Genomic DNA, 20,145 nt, shown 5'->3' with positions numbered 1-20,145 from the left:
TTCGCAATTTCAGTGCTACTCCCATACTAAAAGTTGTTAGAATCATGGACTGAGCATGTAGACAAAATATTGCCAATGTATAAAAAGTAATTCTGTATAACCAAATATCACCAAAATCGGCCCAGGCAGCCGTTTTAGCCGTGAAAGCGTAACTGACAGATAGGTAGAGAGCGAAATATATGCTTAGATGTTAGTAATGTTCTTTTTAGAGCTAATTAGTACACCCGACTTCACTCAAGTTTGTTAATGTGAATAAACAATTATGACGGTTCGGACATAATGAAACACCTTATGTTTACGCCAGCTAAACGTGTCTATGTGAAGTATATACATTGTTGATTTGATACGAATAAGTAGGTCTTATCCGTATCATTAAGAAAATAATTTATATGAGTGTGACAATTTAAAGTAGGACCAATTTAATTCAAATTCAAATTCAAAATTCTTTATTCAATTTAGGATGATATACATCACTTATTAACGTCAAAAAAATTACTTAAACTAAGTCTACTGCCGGCTTCCAAAGCGCAAGTGAAGAAGAAGCGGCGCAACAAACTTCACCGCAGCCTTTTCTCCAAGGACGTCAATTAACAAATATATATTAAAATATATATTGGTCTTATATATATATATATTAAAAATAAGTCACATAATAAGTCACATTTGACATCTGTCAGCCTATAGCTAGAATTGTCAAAAAAATTCTTCTTTTTTTAGTATTATTAATCATTTGACATCTGTCAGCCTATAGCTAGAATTGTCAAAAAATTTCTTCTTTTTTTAATATTATTAATTTCTAAGATTTTGGATAAACCCCTTATCTTTGAATTTTTGGTAGTTCTGATTTTGTAACAATAAATATTGTACGCCCTCCGTTACAAGGTTACATTTATGAATTTGGACGAAGTGTCAAATGTGACCTGTTAAATTGATCCTACTTTAGGGTTTCCGACTATGGGGATATTTTATAATAATAAACGTGCTATACTTAACTCAACTCCGTATATTAGCGACTAAGTGGCGCAGCCACCACTACACAGACAGACACACATACCTACAAGGAGCATACATTTGTACATTTGTGTCCCTATATTATGCCCCCCCCTTATAAAAAAATTAAGTTACAATATTAATCACACGATTTAAATCACAAATGTATGTTGACTAACCTGAACTAAAACTCAGTATTCTATATTTTAAGTTACAAATAGTTACAAAGAGTGAACTATGTTAGCTAATGCTACTATACGTTGCTTAGATGTTGAATCACATTACTATACAATCACGCAGAAGTAACACTATCAGACATACATACCTACAAGGTGCATACATTTGTACATTTGTGTCCCTACAGACACATTTTAAAATAAGGAATACCTAGCATTCGAAAGTAGTTCCATCCCACAGTGTATGGAAAATGTTATAAAACTGTGGGAAATACGTCGTCGCCAAGTTTAATAGTGACCCTATTCCGCGGGGATAAAGTTTATAGTCGGTTGATAAATCAGTCGGATTTTCTTGTGATGTATTAGTGCCAGTAACGGTCATTGCACTCGGAAGTTCACATTGTTCTGTTGACCAGCCGAGTTGTCATTTGTGACATATTTATGTTGACTATTGTCAGAAATATGTAAAATGAATATCGAGAAAAGTGTGTCGGGAAGAGGAGCGTCCCAGTAAAAAAGGGACTAATAGTCAAGGGAGCTTTATGAAGTAGATGGCGCCACTGTGAACAAAAACGTAAGTGTTTTTTAAAACAATTACCGGGTAACACCGCGCGGTGCAGCTATTAGTTTATAATGTGTAGTTACATGCACGTTTTCACAATTAATAAAATCTTAAATCGAATTTATGTTTTGACTTTATGCAAAATCGTGAATTTCCCAGTTATTGTTATTATATTAAATCCTCGTCCCGGTGATGAATTAACTGGGACAGGGGAATTTAATTTAATTTAATTTTTAAATTTTACTTTTTCTGGGATGAAAGGTACCCTATGTTCTTTTCCATACTTCAAACTACATGTGTGCTAAATTTCAAGAAGATTGGTTGAGTTGAAAGAGTAACTTTCTTTCACATTATAAATATTAGTTAGATTTATCATATTCTCCTACGACTCGCCTTATATGAACCAGCTTAAAAGCAAGCTCTTTAATGCCCTATTCACATTAGTGATCTACGAGGCGATAGTTGCAGCAGTGTTGCAAAGAAATTCATAAATGTGCATAGAATTGCAACTTTCTTAACTGCATTGTGGCTGGGCCATTGTGTGTGGCAACAAAACAATGTTTTTAAATTAGAAAATATGAAAACGTCGCTATATAACCATCAAGTTATGTTTTTAATGCTTAGTTTCATATTTTATTACGTGTTAGTGGCTAGTGCTGTTGACAATTTTCATTTTCATTAGATAGATAGATAGATAAAATCTTTATTTGTAGTCACAACACATAATGCATAACACATACAGGTCCTTCATATTAATAACACACACAATACAAAAAGAATGTGTTACAGCAATACAAAAAGGACACAACTCAGCGGTACTATTACTCGGGGGGAGGGGGGGAGGGGGGGCAATACACTGATTTTCAGTTGTGACCTTAAGGTACCTAGATGCGAGCGCGATGTAAAAAGACGATGATAATGGGAAGGAAATAAATATAAAGTTAAATAACTAAATATAATGTTAAAATTTGAACAGCGGTTGGAAAAAATATATAAGACCTACGTTAAACTAACTCAGCGACACCCACCCTTATTGGCGACGATTTGTGGGTGTTTAAAAAAGATTCATTTCTCATAATCCGAAAGTGGTCGATTCGAATAGCGAGAGTGGAAGATGTGAAATCTTACTCTCTGTCGAAAAACCTATACAATATATATATATATATATATATATATATATATATATATATATATATATATATATATATATATATATATATATAATAAAACTATAAATTGTCTGTTGTTTGTTGTCTTGTCATGTTGCCTGTGCATAGGAGGTCTTTATTACGGGACTAATAGAAGCCAAAACATTTTTTTTCCGAATTGTTGTCTGTCTGTAGTTTTGTTCGCATATCATACAAAAACTATTAGATAGAATTTAGCGGATTGTTCTAACTTAAATATCTGGTATAGATTTGGTCGCGATACTTTGCTTAGAACACGAGATATTAAATATTAACATGCAATAAATTGGCTGAGTTTTTATTTTGATTTGAAAAAGTAACTCCTTTGTTTGGAACGGAAGTTCAGGCGGGTGAGGCCGCGGGCAAAAGCAAAAAAAAAATACTTAAATGGATTTATTACACATGCATTTTAACTTATTTTTGGAAATAATAATGAATTGAACCCGCGCCCCTGTCTATCCGGGACAGTGCTCTTGACCATGCATCCGCCTTCGGCTGAATTAAATAAGTTGCTTTCTTCTCGAGGGCGGGAAGTGTACAACCGTGTACCTACAACCGAAACCTACGGCCTAACGTGCCTTCCGAAGCACGGAGGAGCTCAAGATAATTCACATTTTGACGTTCCAATGACCATTGTGTGAGTGACTTAACTACCACTACACTACAGGAGCGCCTCAAGTTGTAGAGTAAAGGCCTGTACACACTAAAATATATAAACATCAACAAGGTATGACCTCAAAGAGAAAATAGACGCGCTTCTCTCTGGAATTAAGTGTTTAGCTTGAATAGGTTATGAATGTTGAAAATTGACCCGCGACCCGTTAGAATGTCTGATTTTCAAGTATAAGTCTAGATAAACTGTATAATAAATAAAGTTGCAGTGAGACCTAAGATTCACATGGATTTGTGCAATCTAAATCACATACAGGGTTACTGGTATTAAACGCAAAACTTCCTAAAGTAAAAAACTTGGGTACATCAAAAGAAGCAACATTTATTCTACGATTTTTCGTGAATCGTAGTTTATTTTTCATATAAAAAAAAATACAATCTAATTTGCGATTCTATACATATTAACTCTATGTAATAGCCAAGCAACACGAGACAGTACAGTGGCGTTATGTAGCGGAATCGAACATAGAGTCAACGTCATGTAAACGACATTAAAACTAAAAAAAGGAAAAATTTCACTACGTTTAGACAAAAGTCGTAGAACAAAAGATGTTGGTCTCTATGTACCTTATGCGCCTTTGGAAGGTTATGCGTTACATACCAGTAACCCTGTATTATATAAAACTCTTCCGTTACTGACTGACTGACAGACAACGCACAGCCGGAACTACTGGGCGTAGAAAGCTGAAATTTGATGTATAGGTTCCTAGGACAGTGTAGGGGAACACTAAGAAGGGATTTCCTGAAATGCCCATGGGAAACGGATTTTTACCCAAATAGGTAAGTACGGAGTTTTGGGCAAAAGCTAGTACATATAATGAAACTGTATAAAACTGTAAGTAGGCTATGTCTGTACATAAAATATATTTAAAAGCTACAAACTACTAGTGGAGTTTCGAAACAAGCGGCAGCCGAGCAGAAATGCCGAAAGAAATAGTGTTGGTCCCTATCATGCCAAAGGACTTAACAATATTGCTTTTTACACATAACAATAAAGTATATGGTCAAAAGCATACAAAAAACATTTTGTTTTCCAAGTTGAAAGAGAGCGCAAATTTGTCCATCTCTTTCTATGTCGGATTGTATAATGAACTCGGTACTATATAGGTATGCATGTAAAATCAACAAATTTTCATATTGACCAGGGTGATAAGTATTTTTTTATATCTCAATTAATTGACGTCAATTAGTCACTGCTAAGTCCACTTATCTAAAGATGGAAATAACTATATCGCGATTCAAAAATGACAATTCTAAATTTAATATATTTTTTTTAAATCGTGTACGCAACGACCATGATAACATATGTTAGTTTCTTCCTGAGTGACATAGGTTGTATTAGCAAACATTAATGCAATGTTGGTATAGCCTTGGATTTGAGAATTAGCAACTCGTCTCAAGTAGGATGGAGCTTCTTCTATATCAATTCATTGTCCGGGGCAGTGGTCCAACTGCTCCGTCCAACTAGTTGGACCACGGGCCTTTATTAGGGGCAGTTGTCCAACTTTACAAATAGTTGGACTACAGCACCTTTTGTGAGTTCCGTGGACTACACGTGGACACGTGTGTGTATGGTAAATATACAAGTCGATACCGGTAATTATAACTGTCAAACTTTAAGCATTTATTCAGAAATTAGACAATCCAGTCATTTTTCACGTTAAATTGAATTTTCTTGTGTAATTGTAATCGGTAAACAAATGTCTCATATAAGCGTTTTCCCGGTTCTTCCTTAGCTGTTGAGCGTCGGAGCCCAGGTTCCGCTTTCCTACTAATTTTTGCCTCCACTTCACCCGGTCCTCCTTTTCCGTACTTATACCATGGTTAACTACTGTACAGTAAACCAATTGTAGGTAACTGATATGAATATACGAGTACCATAGGTTTACATCAGCCAAATTCTCTCAGCTGGTGATAACAATATAAGTATAGCAGCTATAAAAATAGTGTCAATATTCCGGAATATGTATATAACCATTATATATATATATATGTATTAATAATCATGATATATATACATAGAGTATGTATTATTTTTGTAGACCTCGGTGGCGCAGTGGTAAAGTTCTTGCCACTGAACCGAGAGGTCCCGAGTTCGATCCCCGGTCGAAAGTATTGTCTTGTATGGGCCACACCTTGTACTACACGGTTACTGCAATAAAGATTTTGAGTTTTAGAAATAAATTTAGTATGCTTGTTTATTGCTTTTAGAGAAATCCATACTAATATTATAAATGCGAAAATCTGTTTGTCTATGCCTGTTTGTCCCGCTTTCACGGTTAAACTGATGAACCGATTTTGATGAAATTTGGTATGTATGTCAAAGACCCGTTCAAACATAGGCTACAATATTTCAATAAACAAACCCAAATGACTATGAAAGGGGGTGAAAGTTTGTATGAAACGTGCCTGTGAAAATTTAATTTCTGAATAAAAATAACATAAACATTACACTTGTATTTTTTAAAATCTCCCATACAAATTGTGTAGATAATAGAATGTGTATTAAATTTAAAGTTGCTTTATTGTTTTTATTTGACAATCTATTTAATGACATTTTATTTTTACCCCCGACGCAAAAAGAGGGGTGTTACAAGTTAACGTGACAGACAGCTGTCTGTGTCATCGTAGCCCCCAAACGGATGAACCGATATTCGTTTAGTTTTTTTTTCGTGTCATAGATAATTTTATCCTGTTCAGCGGTTAAAAAGTTGTAGCCAAATGAATATTGAGAGACGGGAGTTTTTTTAATTTGTCTAACAAATAAAGTCTACCGAACATGCAGAATAAAAATACAACAGCAACATTTTCATTTTATCGTCTCTAATGATAAAAAAATACATTACAACATATGTAAATACACCAAATGGGAAAAGAAGAAAACCAAATGAAAATAAATCGCATACTTACACACTGTGCTTACACCTATGAGTGGGTGTTATGTAAAACGAAACGAAAAGGAAAAAAAATCGAAAGTGTAGTCACACACGGCTATAACAGTTTCAAGGACAAGTTCAGTACATACACCTGCATAAACAAAATTAGTACGCATAATTTTATTTCCATCAAAAACAAAAGACATTATGAATTTAAATTTTTTGCCCATTAAAGATTTTTAATTTTTAATCAAAAGAACAAAAAACAGAATAAATTGCATCCCTTACAAAAATAATATTTCCACAGAAAATAAAAATATATTTAACTAGCGACCCGTCCAAGCTTTGGTCGGGTCATAAAATCTTTCTCAGGAATCAAACTAAATATTGGTGAAACCCGTACAAAAATTCGTCCGGTAGTTTTCTAAAGTCTATCACTTTTGGCATTCTTACAGACATGAGACGGGTCTTCTTTATATAAATATTTGTTTACTTAAATATACATTTTAACACTGGAGCAAATACGCTGGGCAAAGCACATGTATTAAGACATTTTCATACAAAACACAACATAAAAGAGGCGAATAAACTTTAAAAAAGTGAACATATTTCCCATAATGCAATGTGGTAAGTACGAAAATCTACATTTTAGTGAATGATTCCTTCTTTTTCTCCATTAGAACCAACTTATTTTGCAAATATTTTTATAATTGAATAATAAATAAACATAGATATATAAATTATAGACATATATAGCGACATAAAAACAGTTCAGCACACGAAATAGCGAGAGTAGATTTTTGCATATAAAAATAATTTTAAATGCACAGTGAAACATTAATCTAACCTCATACTTAAGTGTATTTAGATAAACAGACCAATAAACTCACCATCCTTTAATGTTCAGTACTGAAAAAGTACAAAAAAATATTAGTTCTACTACACATTTATCAAGCCTACCTAAATATCTTTGTCAATAAAATTACACAAAATGTTATCAAAAATCTTTTCCTAAATACTTCTTATATCATCAAATACTATGTTTCTATTATTTTTTTAATCATCTGATCAATCAATGTTTTTTGATTATTAAATAAAACTGCTTTTCTTTAAAAAGTAAGTATATAATTATGATTTTTAACGATATATTAAAAAAAAATCTATTTGAAACTTTATAAACCTGAATTACACTATTTTACCAGTGCGACAATAATATATATTAGTTAAGTAAAACTTTAACTATTATATTTTATTGCAATAGAATTAATTAATTTACATACAACTTATCAAAAGTAGACTTATCAAAAATAGATTGTAAATCACTTGTCAAAAAATCATTCAAAAGTCTAAAATTATTTTAATCCCAATAACACACGAGTATACCTACTATAGGTATTTGTTTAAAATCAGTCTGGCGACGAAAATAAAGTAATTTTTAACATAACCGAATGTCGTCTCCCTGTTAGTGTGCGTGGCTTTACGTCACTTGCCTTTGATCTGTCTTAACGAGACTTTAACAACAGACAGACGGATTTCAACAACTTATTTCTGTATAATTAGACACGTCGACACGAGATTATGAATAAAGTATCAATAATGCAGACTTTTAGGAATGGAACATGAACAGGAATATTCTGAAACGTGAAGAGTGATAAAGGATCACTTCGTTGTCCGTTTGTTTGTTTGTCAATCTGTCTGTCCCTTAGTTTGTCCGTCTTTCTGGACCCTTTTTCTTAGGAAAGCATAGTGCTATCAAGAAAATATCACATACTCTCGAAATGTATATCAAACTAGGGGCTCGTCCCGGCTTAGTTTAGGTACAACCATAATAAATTATACACCAAATCCTTCCGCAGGAATCACCTAGTTATCTATTAAAAAAACCGATTCCGTTGCGTAGTTTTAAAGATCTGAACATACATAGGAACAGACAGCGGGAAGCATCTTTGTTTTAAACTATGTAGTTGTGTCTACGATTTTTTAGATATTATTCAATTGACAGAATAATTAAATTATTTGAAATTTCATCGGCTGTTTTGTCTACATTCAGTAATACAAAATGCCACCAAAAACATTTTCATATAAAAATGTTGCCAAGACGAGTCTAGTTTGCTTCATAAACACTACACTTTAGTCAAAATGTATGAAAAAGTGGTCAGATCTCATGTGCGCCCTAACTTTACCAGACCTAACTTCACATACTGTACATTCTAGTTGAAACGTGTAGCTTGGCCGTTTCTTTACTATAGAAATAAGACAACGAATGCCTATGAAATTTACGTGACGATAGCTTCGACTAAAATCACATGATATCACGGAACGTATTTAAAGAAAGTGTGAGATATAGACTTATTTACTCAAAACTTAATATTCCACTACAAAGGGCGCATCGCTGCGTGCACACGATGCAACTGCGGGGATGCACGCGTTGCAGTCACGCGATTTCTCACTTTCCCTGTGTTACTTTGTGTATCTGTCTTCTTTTTTAACTATACGAATGGTTGCATCTATCATTGAGTTTTTATAAACTATCTGAGTAACGTGGCTTCGCTTCAGTGCGGACTTCAGTATTCTAAGTAGGTGGTTATAAACATGTACCTAGATGTCATTAGTTATCTTTTATTAGTCCAAGTTAAAAGTCTGTTACATTCATTTTCAACTGCCACCTCAAAGGTGCCAGTTGAAAATCAGCTGTTACTCTTCTGGGTAACATATAGCTGAGCTGTAGCCTTTTTGTTACTTTATGGCATAATGTCATTGTTCGTTTTATGTATTTGTAGTCCTACTACCATAGTGTTTGTCAGATCTGTCACCGGTCTGGCACCGGAGAATAAGCGTGCACAAAAATCTCTAGAGCGTCTTCGGTACGGATTACGGATAAAGTTAAGACGGACTCGCCGACGCCAGCCGTGGACCAACGGCCGGCAGCAAGTGACGGGAGGCAGAAAACCCACTATGTATTTGTAATGAAACAAATATGAAAATTAAATTATTATTGATAAATTATAATTAGGTTGACTATGTAAGTGTATACATTAAACAGATATTTTAAATAGTTATAATATAAATAGTAATTTTTTAACTGATTGATCTATGAATTTAAATTTAATTGAGTCCGTAATTTACAATTTACTTACAAACATTTATTTCGAGTGCGACCTCCTCTCATCTATTCATGTAGCTGTGCCCGCCAGGGTCCATAAATATGTGCTTTTTTATATAATTTATCACACCATGCCAACTTTATGGTATGCAATAAAAATATTGAGTATTGAGACTTAGTAAAAACGTATTTATCAAATCTTCTAATGAAATCTTTTAGATTGAAGGCATTTGCAACGCGATATAGTGCTTACTATATTTCGATTTGGCTATTGTCATGTCATTTCAGAACAAAACTGTGATATTCTAAGCGGATCAAAGTATTAAATCTAACAAAAGATAAGGCTACTTTCCACATTGTACAATGGCGAGAATAGACAGATCTACATACAAAGAGATACATATATTATATATAGATGCATATACTGTATGTGTAGTCGGTTATTGTTATGTAAATCTACGAAACACGGTTTAGCGGAAAATTTTTAATTTCATGCGGCGAGTCGAGCTAAGCCGAGGGAGTTAAGGTTTCGTCCATTTACATTTAAAAAAAAAAAAGATACTGGTTATTTGCAAAATAAAAAGGTAATTAAAAATCTAAATAGTAGTTTAAAATATTTTTTTTTTCCTTTTTATTTTTTTTCTGTCTGGCCAGAGTTTGTACGGAGATAGAATTGCTTTCGACTTATAAATTACATTCGACAAACCTACCGTCCAACGCACAGCGTTCAAAATGCAATATATAATACTATCTTACTAACATTATAAATGTGAAAGTTTGTGAGAATGTATGTGTGTATGTTTGTTTCTCTTTCATGCAAAATCTACTGGACCAACTTTTATGAAATTTCAAACGAAGATTGTATAATATAGGACAGTGTTTTACGATAATATGTTGTTTACATAAATTTTGTTATGCAAAACCTTGAGACTTTTGGGGTAAAAACTTTATCTGTAGCATGTATAGTTTTTAGATACAAGTGGGCCCTCAGACCACACTATGAGCACTGAGGGCCTTTCGTAAAACATCGTAACTCGCTTATTTTCTTGGCTTTCACAAAATCCAATTCCAACTTTCACAATTCTTCTGGAATCTTCACTAAATCCCAAGCATAATTTCATAGAATTTCAAAGAAGTGGGCCCTCAGACCACACGCACATCGGAATAATACATAGGGTACTTTTTATCCCGAAATTGCCACGGGAGCGAAGCCCGCTGGCAGAAATAGAAAAGATAAACAGTATTTGGATACCGCTAAAGTACCTGATATTATCACTGGCCTACCATTAATTTAATGGACCGTATGGATATGTACTAGGCGGTAAAGTGGTGAATTGCAATAGTAGAGGCAGATTGATATACAGCAGACTGTACCAAAATAAAAAAAAAAAATATATACTTTGACGACCTCGGTGGCGCAGTGGTAAAGTTCTTGCCAGTGAACCGAGAGGTCCCGGGTTCGATCCCCGGTCGGGTCATGATGGAAAATGATCTTTTTCTGATTGGTCCGGGTCTTGGATGTTTATCTATGTATATAGATTTTATATATGTTTCCTTCATAGTCGTATTGGAATGAAACACACATAACGACTTTCTTGGCACTATGAATGGAGTGGTTTGCCATTGCCTTCTCCATTTCACACACAAGTCGATAATCAACCAGAGTGCAGGTTTCCTCACGATGTTTTCCTTCACCGGAAAACATCGTTTCTTATATATGTATGTATTTGTTATAAAATATGGTATCGTTGAGTTAGTATCCCATAACACAAGTCTCGATCTTGCTTTGGGGCTAGCTCCATCTGTGTAATTTGTCCTAATATATTTATATTTATTTATTTATACTTGTTAATTACCAATTAAAATAAGCGAATGTGTCATGGCGGTCAAAGGCCGAACGAATGACATCTAACTGTTCCAAACACAATTAACGTGGCCGATGAGGCCTTTTGTCCGTCTGTTTGTACATATTAATCAGGGTCAGTGAACTTTTTTGGGTCCCCTATATTTATAATACTAGCTCTGGCGCTTCGCTCCCAAAGACGGATACAAAGTAAGATTTCGGGATAAAAAGTACCCTATGTGTTATTCCAGGTTATGTTCTACCTATGTGTACCTACCAAATTTCATGATAATCGGTCCAGTAGATTTTGCGCGATAGAGTAACAACACATCCCCATAAACTTTCGCATTTATAATATTAATAGGATTAGTCTAGTAGCCATTACTCCTGGCGAAACATGTAAAGTCACACAATCTATAATACACTAGGTGTTGCCAGGGGCTTCGCTCCCGTGGGAATTTTTAGATAAAATATAGCAATCTTGGTTAATGTACCTTTCTAATGGTAAAAGAACTTTTGAAATCGGTTCGGTAGCCTCGAACATAGGTACAAACTCACAAACGCTTAACTCTTTATAATTATAGTATAGATAAGATCTATTTGCACTATGTTTCAACTGAAAAAACATTTCGTTTCATTGATTCGGACACTCACATCCCAATTAAGTATTTATACTTACAAAAAACAAGGCCCTCTGCCGCGTTTGTCTGTCCGTTCGCGATAAACTCAAAAACTACTGCACGGATTTCCATGCGGTTTTCACTAATAGACAGTTTAGTTCCTGAGGAAGGTTTTGTTGTATAATTTATTGTGTTTTTACCAGAGCGAAGACGGGATGGGTCGCTAGTAGGTAATTCATTTTTAGTTCAGTTTAATTTAAGTAATTCTTTCTGCAATTCATAGTTTCCACGAGATGTTTATCTTATATTCGACGAATCAACAATAACGCAACATGCAAACGCCGTTAGCTAGCACTTAGTCCAAATTCGCGGAGTTATGAATACACCGTCTGGTTAGCAAAACAAATTGTGTAAGAGGGTAACGACCCCCGGATTTGAACCTGCGACCTCGAAATGCTCGGCCGATCACGACTACTGATTTTTTGCTTCCAACTAGTTAATTTTCGTATATAGTTATACGAAAAGTTTGTATATTTACGATAGATTCAATCTTTTGTGTGTCTCCCATTGCGAGATCTATTACCGGAAAAAAAAACGCATTGCACGCATTTTTTCCTCATCATCATCATCAGCAGCCTCCAAATTCAAATTTCCTTTTTTAGTTATCGAGTGTGTATTGTATTGTAAATGTCATCATCAAATAGCTCCAATAGTTTTTGCGTGAAGAGCAATAAACATACATCGAAAGATATAATAAACTAGAGGTCTCTGTCCAGGTTTCGCTCACGTAAAACCATAATAAAAAAGTTGCCTATGTCACTCCAAAAGTTTTCGTCTATCTCTGTGCCGAATTTCATCATAATCGGCCCAGTAGTCTTAAGAGTTTATCCATTACAAACAAAGTAATGGATAAACTCGAAAACTTCTGGGCCGATTATGATAAAATTTGAGGGTGAAGAATTATAGATAACTGTAATCTCACAAACATGACAGGACAGACATTAGAAAGTGTTACTTTATCAGATAAATAGATAGATGAACTGTATCTTGCACCATTTACAAAAGAAACTTAAGCAATAATTAAGTATTCAAACATAAATGAGTGCAAACGCTGACTTCTTCTAGTCAACCTTCTGAGGAGACAAAGAACTATGAAATGGAAGAGGATAAAGTAAACTAAGTATAGTCTCAGGGCGATTTCTCATCAGATTTTTATGAATGATTGACTTTGGAAATGATTCCCAACTCAAGAAAATTGAAGAAGAAGCTGAGAACGACACTAAATTGTGTCAAATAAATAAAAAAACATCAATAAAAAAATATGATAACTATATAAAATAAATAACAAATTATGATAAATAATTATAGTTCCATAATAAATTATAAAATAAGAATTATTTCATGGGAACAGTAGTCTTTGTATTATTAAATAGGTGTACTACTTCGATATAAATAATTATATCGTGTGCAAAGACAAATTACTTATAAGTTGTTCAAACAGTTTAATTTGTAAGTACTGCACGTACCCATATATAGAAATAAAGTATGTGTTATAAGTAACGCTAATATTGAATGCCTGTAAGGGTAAACAATTGAAACTATTGTATTGTATGTGCCACACCTTGGACTACACAGTTATTGCAATAAAGATATTTGAGTTTGAGTGGACAGCGGAATTTACTCCTTAATGTCCCTAATGTGGGGCAAAGGATAGTTAGGTGGTAGATATCGGAGAATAGACTTAAGTAGTTGTTCTTCTACAAAGTAAGTACAAGAAGCAAGCAAAGAGAAAGATCTTCAGATCTGTAATTTAAAGACAAGCTTCATTGCGAAGCGTTTTTAATGGCGATATTTATTACAGCAATAATTCAGCCACTGCTCATTATTTACAGCGGAGATTTATAAAAAGATTTCATGTGCTATGATAGGTTTATTACATAATTATACTATGTATTAAAGTTGAAGCTGCACGTTTTACGCTGTTCCCTGGATATGTAGATTTCTTATGTAATTCCGGATATTAAGCGGATATTATAATTACAAAAGTGAGTTTGTTACCTCTACTTCAACACAACCGATCATTTCGAAATTTTGTTTAAATTCACATATTATACTTATAGTAGACAGAAGAACGATATAAAACAACACCCTTGAAAATTACCACTACCGAGGAAATTTACGAGCTTGCATTTCACCAAAATTGATATAAGTATCAATTTTTCATCCAGAAAATATGTACTACTTAATGTGTACTTAGTTCAATGGTAAGTACAAAATTAAATTATTATAAAGAACCTCTGCAAATCCTAACCTACCTTACCTATTACAAATAACATCTATATTTTGACTATGTTACAAATAAAAAAAAATTGCTTCATCGTTCAGAGGTTTCCTCTCTTGTGTATCACTATATATTTATATATATTTATTACGCTTACTTATTAATAAGGTTAAATCGAAACCTTATTATTTAATAAGGTTAAATCGAAACCTTATTATTTAATAAGGTTAAATCGAAACCTTACTATTTAATAAGGTTTTCGTTTTCCGCCATTTTCAAGTTCTGTTGCTACGCATAAATTCTATAAAATAGCATGACCGTCAATGGGGTACAAAATGAAGACATTTACCGTTAAATACATGGTGTTGTACAGATAAGAGGCGTCTTTCTGCGCCATGTCGGGGCGTGGCCCGCCTGCCCGTTTTGTGTTGGTGTTTGACGATTAATATAATTCTACAATGTTCACAAGTTGCTCGAAATTCTAGTTTTATTGAGTTTAATCGCCCCCATGGTAGTTTACCTTATTGATGGACCCTTAGGCATCAAGTCGGGCAAAAAAAAACTCGGCTTTCGCCGTAATTACTACTTTTCAAATTCGATGTCGTCTTGTCGGCTCCTAGATAATTTTTGCCATGCCGAGTTTTTACCTCGCGAAGAATGCAGTAGTAGACTCTAGAAATCCGAAATCCGTCACTTTATCATTGTTGTATCTATCTTAGTATACACATAACAAAACTTTTAGTGTCTGTCTGTACATAGGAGATATGAAAGGACTAATAGAAGCCTTTGTCTGTAGGTTTGTTCGCACATCACGCTAAAACTACTGGATGGAATTTGATGCGGTTTTTACAGTTGTATAGAGGAAGGTCTAACTTAAAATCTGATATGGGTTTCATCACGATACGTTTCTTAGATCTCGAGATAACGATAAAAATATGATATAAATCTGAGCGGATGCACGCAATAAAAGCGAGCGAAGCTGCGGCAAAAGCCAGTTAAAACTAAAATAAAACTAAACAAACCTAACCACCAATAAATAATTATATAAAACAATTAAGTAAATATATTTTTTAAATGTGGTATCTTAGATTAGAGAAGTCATTCGCGGGTCCTATTGACACAAACACAGAAACGTGCGCAACACACCCAAAACTGCAGACTAAATATCTTTCATCTCTAGTACAAATATTTGCCCGCGCTGAGAATAGAACTCAGGACCTCCAGATAGGGGACGGGCGTGGAGACCAATACCAATTGATGAATCATGAGTTATGGTATCTATGTATAGTGTTACTAGTTGGGGCATCATCTCTTAACGCGATCCACTTTGCGACCTACACTGATCTGCATCGCAAATTCGTATCATCGACTTATTAATTAATTTTAAGTATGGATGTGATATTTTCAGGTTCCTAAATTGAAATGCATTTGAATCGTTCCGTAATAGTTGTAAAGGAACGATAAAAATCAAGCAAATTCTTGGTTACACATCAACCGTTCAATATAATAGTGAGTGGCTACTTTGATTTCCCCAACCACAATTACTCGAAGTGGGTCGACGGTCGAGCCATTAGCATTCTAGATCCAGTGCTAACCTAAACTTAGAAATCTAGATAAAATACTCGCGGTTATATGTAGCTATATGTTTTATATAGTTGAGAAATTTAGCTAGTATCAATAGATACTAGCTAAATTTAATGAAGAGTTAAAAGCATCAATTTCTTGAATAGCGAATTTTTTGGGGAAATTCTCGATAAATATCAGCGCCAACATTTTATAATTTATTTCTCATAAATAATGGATAGATTTATATGAGACTCGCACAACTACTTTAGTATACACAAAGAGTGTATTTTTTTTTAGTTTTGTGTAGTGTCCTTTTCACTTTCATAAATATGCTCTGTTGTAATAGAGGCGTGCCCTATCTACCCTATATGGCAGTAAATTGAGTTTTAATTATAAATAAATAAAATAAATAAATAAATAAATATATTATATACAAATCACACAGATTGAGCTAGCTCCAAAGTAAGTTCGAAACTCGTGTTATGGGATACTAACTCAACGATACTATATTTTATAACAAATACATATATAGATAAACATCCAAGACCCGGGCCAATCAGAAAAAGATCATTTTCCATCATGACCCGACCGGGGATCGAATCTCGGTTCAGTGGCAAGAACTTTACCACTGCGCCACTGAGGTCGTCAAATTACACCCAACAGACAAATCGATATCTTTTGTAATGTATCGCATTACACCTACAAATTCTCATGACACCTATTTCCTGCCACCCTCTTACGGAGCACCACGTCAGTCTTCGCTGTGACCTAGGACAGACAGTTAAACTGGGTCGCGAATTACACATTAACTATGTATCTGTGAAGACAGACTTCTGGACTACGGCTACTACGTACTACTACGGCTCTAGGAAATGATTGTGAATTAGTTTTAATTTTATGACGAAACTTACAGCGTTATATAATTAATTGACTAAACACTTCGTTGCTGCGCGAACTGATATTAGAAGGAACACAATCGAATATACAGGTCGAAACTACAATATATTATAATATAATAATAATAATAGTTATTTATTTTAGGTAAAAACCTACATACATTTGTACATTTACATATGTAAAATAAATACAATGAATTATCTAAATGAAATAAAGTAAAAATAAAGCCACAAGGCGTATTTTCAGTCTTACAATAATCATTTTTTGTTAGGTTCCCGATGTGCTGTGATCCAATACCGCATCATCAGGCTTGTCAAGTCAATTATGAACTTTAAATAATTATTGGCATACAGACGTACATTTCCGTTTTTCCTTGCCGTAAACAAAAGTTCTAGTAAAGTAAAGATTCCCCTGGGCATCTGAGTTCGCCGTATAGCCAGCATAACGTCGTATCCTGTTGTGTGAGATTTTGCAAGAAGTAATGGTATAGAGAAAGGCACAATTAAAAAACAATTGCGGTTTCTCATAATGAGGTTTAGGTAATGTTAGTGTTATAAATTTCGCGGCCGCTCAGCAATTTATGTTAAATTATTTTGTAAGAATATATTAACAATATAAACTTTGTTTGTAGTTATAACTAAGCTATAACGGATATATTAGGCATTTTATTGTATACTAAATGTTACCCGCGGCTTCGCTCCCGTGGGATTTTTAAGTTAAAATATGCCTATAAGCAATCTTGGATAATGTACCCTTCTAATGGTGAAATAATTTTTGAAATCGGTTCGGTAGTTTCGGAGATTACCCGCCTCAAACATACAAACTCACAAACGTATCTTTATAATAATAGTATAGATTACTAATATAAAATAATTATATGTTAGCTTCGTATTTATTTAGAACAATTATTTTGGTTTTCTTGATCTCGGGCCGCTAAAAAAAGCTAATATTGATGTCCATACAATTAAATAAAAAAAACACTAAAATTATCAAAGGGATGTAGGCCATACACATCGAAATAGAATTGAAAGATGCACATTTGTATTATATTTGAATAGATTCTTTGACGTAATTTTATTAAGAATGAATGAAACAAACCGGATAGACTGCGAAACCATCAATTATTTCTAGGTTTGCTTGAAGTCTGAGACGGTAAATATTTTACACAATAATTTCCTTCGTAACCATCGATTGAGGGAACAAAGATACCCCGATTTAGATCGACAAAGCCATCATAATTGGCCACTATCGTACGGAACTAATGAAAATTTAATTTAGACTTATATCACGATATTACTAGGGGACAGAAGTGGCGCTTTATTTGTGGCGTGTGATCCCGCCCTGGAATAGGACCACTACTCAGATTCCTATGGAATCGAGGCGTACGAAGCGACTAAGGGACACATAGTTTTGGCAGCTTTTAGACTACGATTCCCAAAAAGGGTCCACCACGTTAGTCCGATCGTTTTATTAAGTTACTTCAAAATTGTTTTACGTTTTTACGCTGATTCGCGGCATCACAGCCCCGAATGTAATTAGGAACAAGATAACAGAGTATATAAACGGTGCAACATCTACACCCTCCATATTCACAGCATTTGCATATAGGAAATTATGCAATTAGCCTATTTTCTTTTACAAACGGCGTTGTAAATAAATCAACAGCAATTACGGAGTAGAAACTCTTTTCATGTTGCAGAAATGGGTGAAATATGGTGCCTGACAGCTGTCGTTCTTCCCACCACGTCAGCGGAACCTTGGGATTGGTTCCAAGACGTATATTTACAACATTATAGTAATAAACACCTACAGTATGTTGTTTCCAATATACACGTACGTAGTATAAAACAATTATCTAACTCTTTTTAGGTCTTTCTATCCCCATATCCAACAACCTTCAATTTCATTCCATGTAAGTTTACAAATGCGATGAGATCATAGTATTTCCATTGATCCTATTTCAGACGCTGTAACTTTCTTATTACGGACACTGATGACGTCGGCCGTCAATCGCCCTGATTGGTCCATGTCACCCGCTCCGACACTGATTGGTCGATAAAAATTTAATCCCGCACCGTAATTGGATGTAATCCGATTGATGTTTTTTTATCGGATTATTTTATTTCTTCCGATAAATATTTGTTTTTCCGATTAAAGTATTTTTCCAATTTTAATTTTAGTGGAAAAGAATCAACAAATATTTTACAATAGCGAAAGTTTCAGAAGCTGTTTATTACGTATTTACAAACATTTACATGAAATTTAGTGTTATAATACAATGGAAAAGTCCAAAGGACATTCATTATATTTATATCAAAATAAAGAAATAAAGACTTATGTATATCGTCATTCATTAATTTCTGCATACCCCTAAAACACGTAGGTTTTACCTTTTTCTTTAAACACTAATTTTTATGTACCTAATCATGCATTTTTTTTGCAAATATTTTTTATTTCTTTCTATGGTTCCCCAGGGTGCAGCTGGTAATGTCTAAATATAAAGGCACTTGAAAATTTCTAGAGCCTAATTAATATTTTCAATAAAACTTGCAAGTGCTCCATCTAATTACACCTTTATTGAATCTGCAGCCTGCACCATTAAATTGGCAGCTAGCTGTCTCCCTCACACTGCTCGGAGGCTATACAGCTGTCCTGCTCTCGCACACGTCATAGCCAGCCTTCTAGGGGCTACCTACATTGATTTTATTTCAGCCGGACTACGAGTAACGGGCAACATTTGCTGGGCGATTCGGGTATTAAACATGTGTAGATGTTTTATTGATAGATACCTTTACAGGAAGAGGGTTTTATTAAAATACTTAATTGATTTTTTATAGCTTTTTTTCTGGAGTTTATTATCCACAGAAGATATATATATATATAAATAAGTAGGTACCTAAATTCAAATTCAAATCATTTATTCAGAAATTAGACCTTCACAGGCACTTTTTCTTGTCAATCTTTATATTTATAGTTATTTCTCACAAGCTACAAACTACTGGCATTTCGGAACGACCACTGCTGAGAAGAAATGCCGAAAGAAACTCATTTGAACAGTGTTGGTCCCTACATCTTCTGTGGATAATAAAGTATACCTATACCTGGCGCCGCTTCTTCACCTGCGCTTTGGCAGAGACAGACATACAGTTTGAATTAAATGTTTGACGTCATACAATGTGCTGTACAGTCAACAGCACATCAAGTTACCCTGCATGAACCTCTATGGCGCGGTAATAGCGGCGAGTTTGCAATGAATATGGGTAGATTAATGTGCTGTTGACCGTACTCGTACATCATGTTAAGTTTAATAAATATTTTTTAACAGAAATTCTGTTCCGTCAGTCGATGGTGTATTTCAATTTGCAACTAAGT

At 34.2% G+C, this 20,145-nt stretch overlaps 1 protein-coding gene across 3 annotated transcripts in view; it reads right to left on the bottom strand.

Moving 5' to 3' along the window:
- LOC128674683 (uncharacterized protein) overlaps window positions 1–20,145 on the bottom strand; it is an 85,801-nt gene that overhangs the window by 53,093 nt on the left and 12,563 nt on the right. Inside the window, exon 2 of one of the 3 annotated variants that reach the window (XM_053753484.2) lies at window positions 7,354–7,372. The exons of the other annotated variants lie outside the window; for them this stretch is intronic. Within the exon in view, the coding sequence (XP_053609459.1) occupies window positions 7,360–7,372 (13 nt within the window). The 3' untranslated portion in view covers window positions 7,354–7,359. The remainder of the gene's footprint in view (window positions 1–7,353; window positions 7,373–20,145) is intronic. 3 annotated transcript variants of the gene reach the window in all.

Source organism: Plodia interpunctella, chromosome 13 (assembly GCF_027563975.2).
Source record: "Plodia interpunctella isolate USDA-ARS_2022_Savannah chromosome 13, ilPloInte3.2, whole genome shotgun sequence".
Lineage (NCBI taxonomy): Eukaryota > Metazoa > Arthropoda > Insecta > Lepidoptera > Pyralidae > Plodia > Plodia interpunctella.
This window is presented reverse-complemented; position numbering and strand designations above follow the sequence as displayed.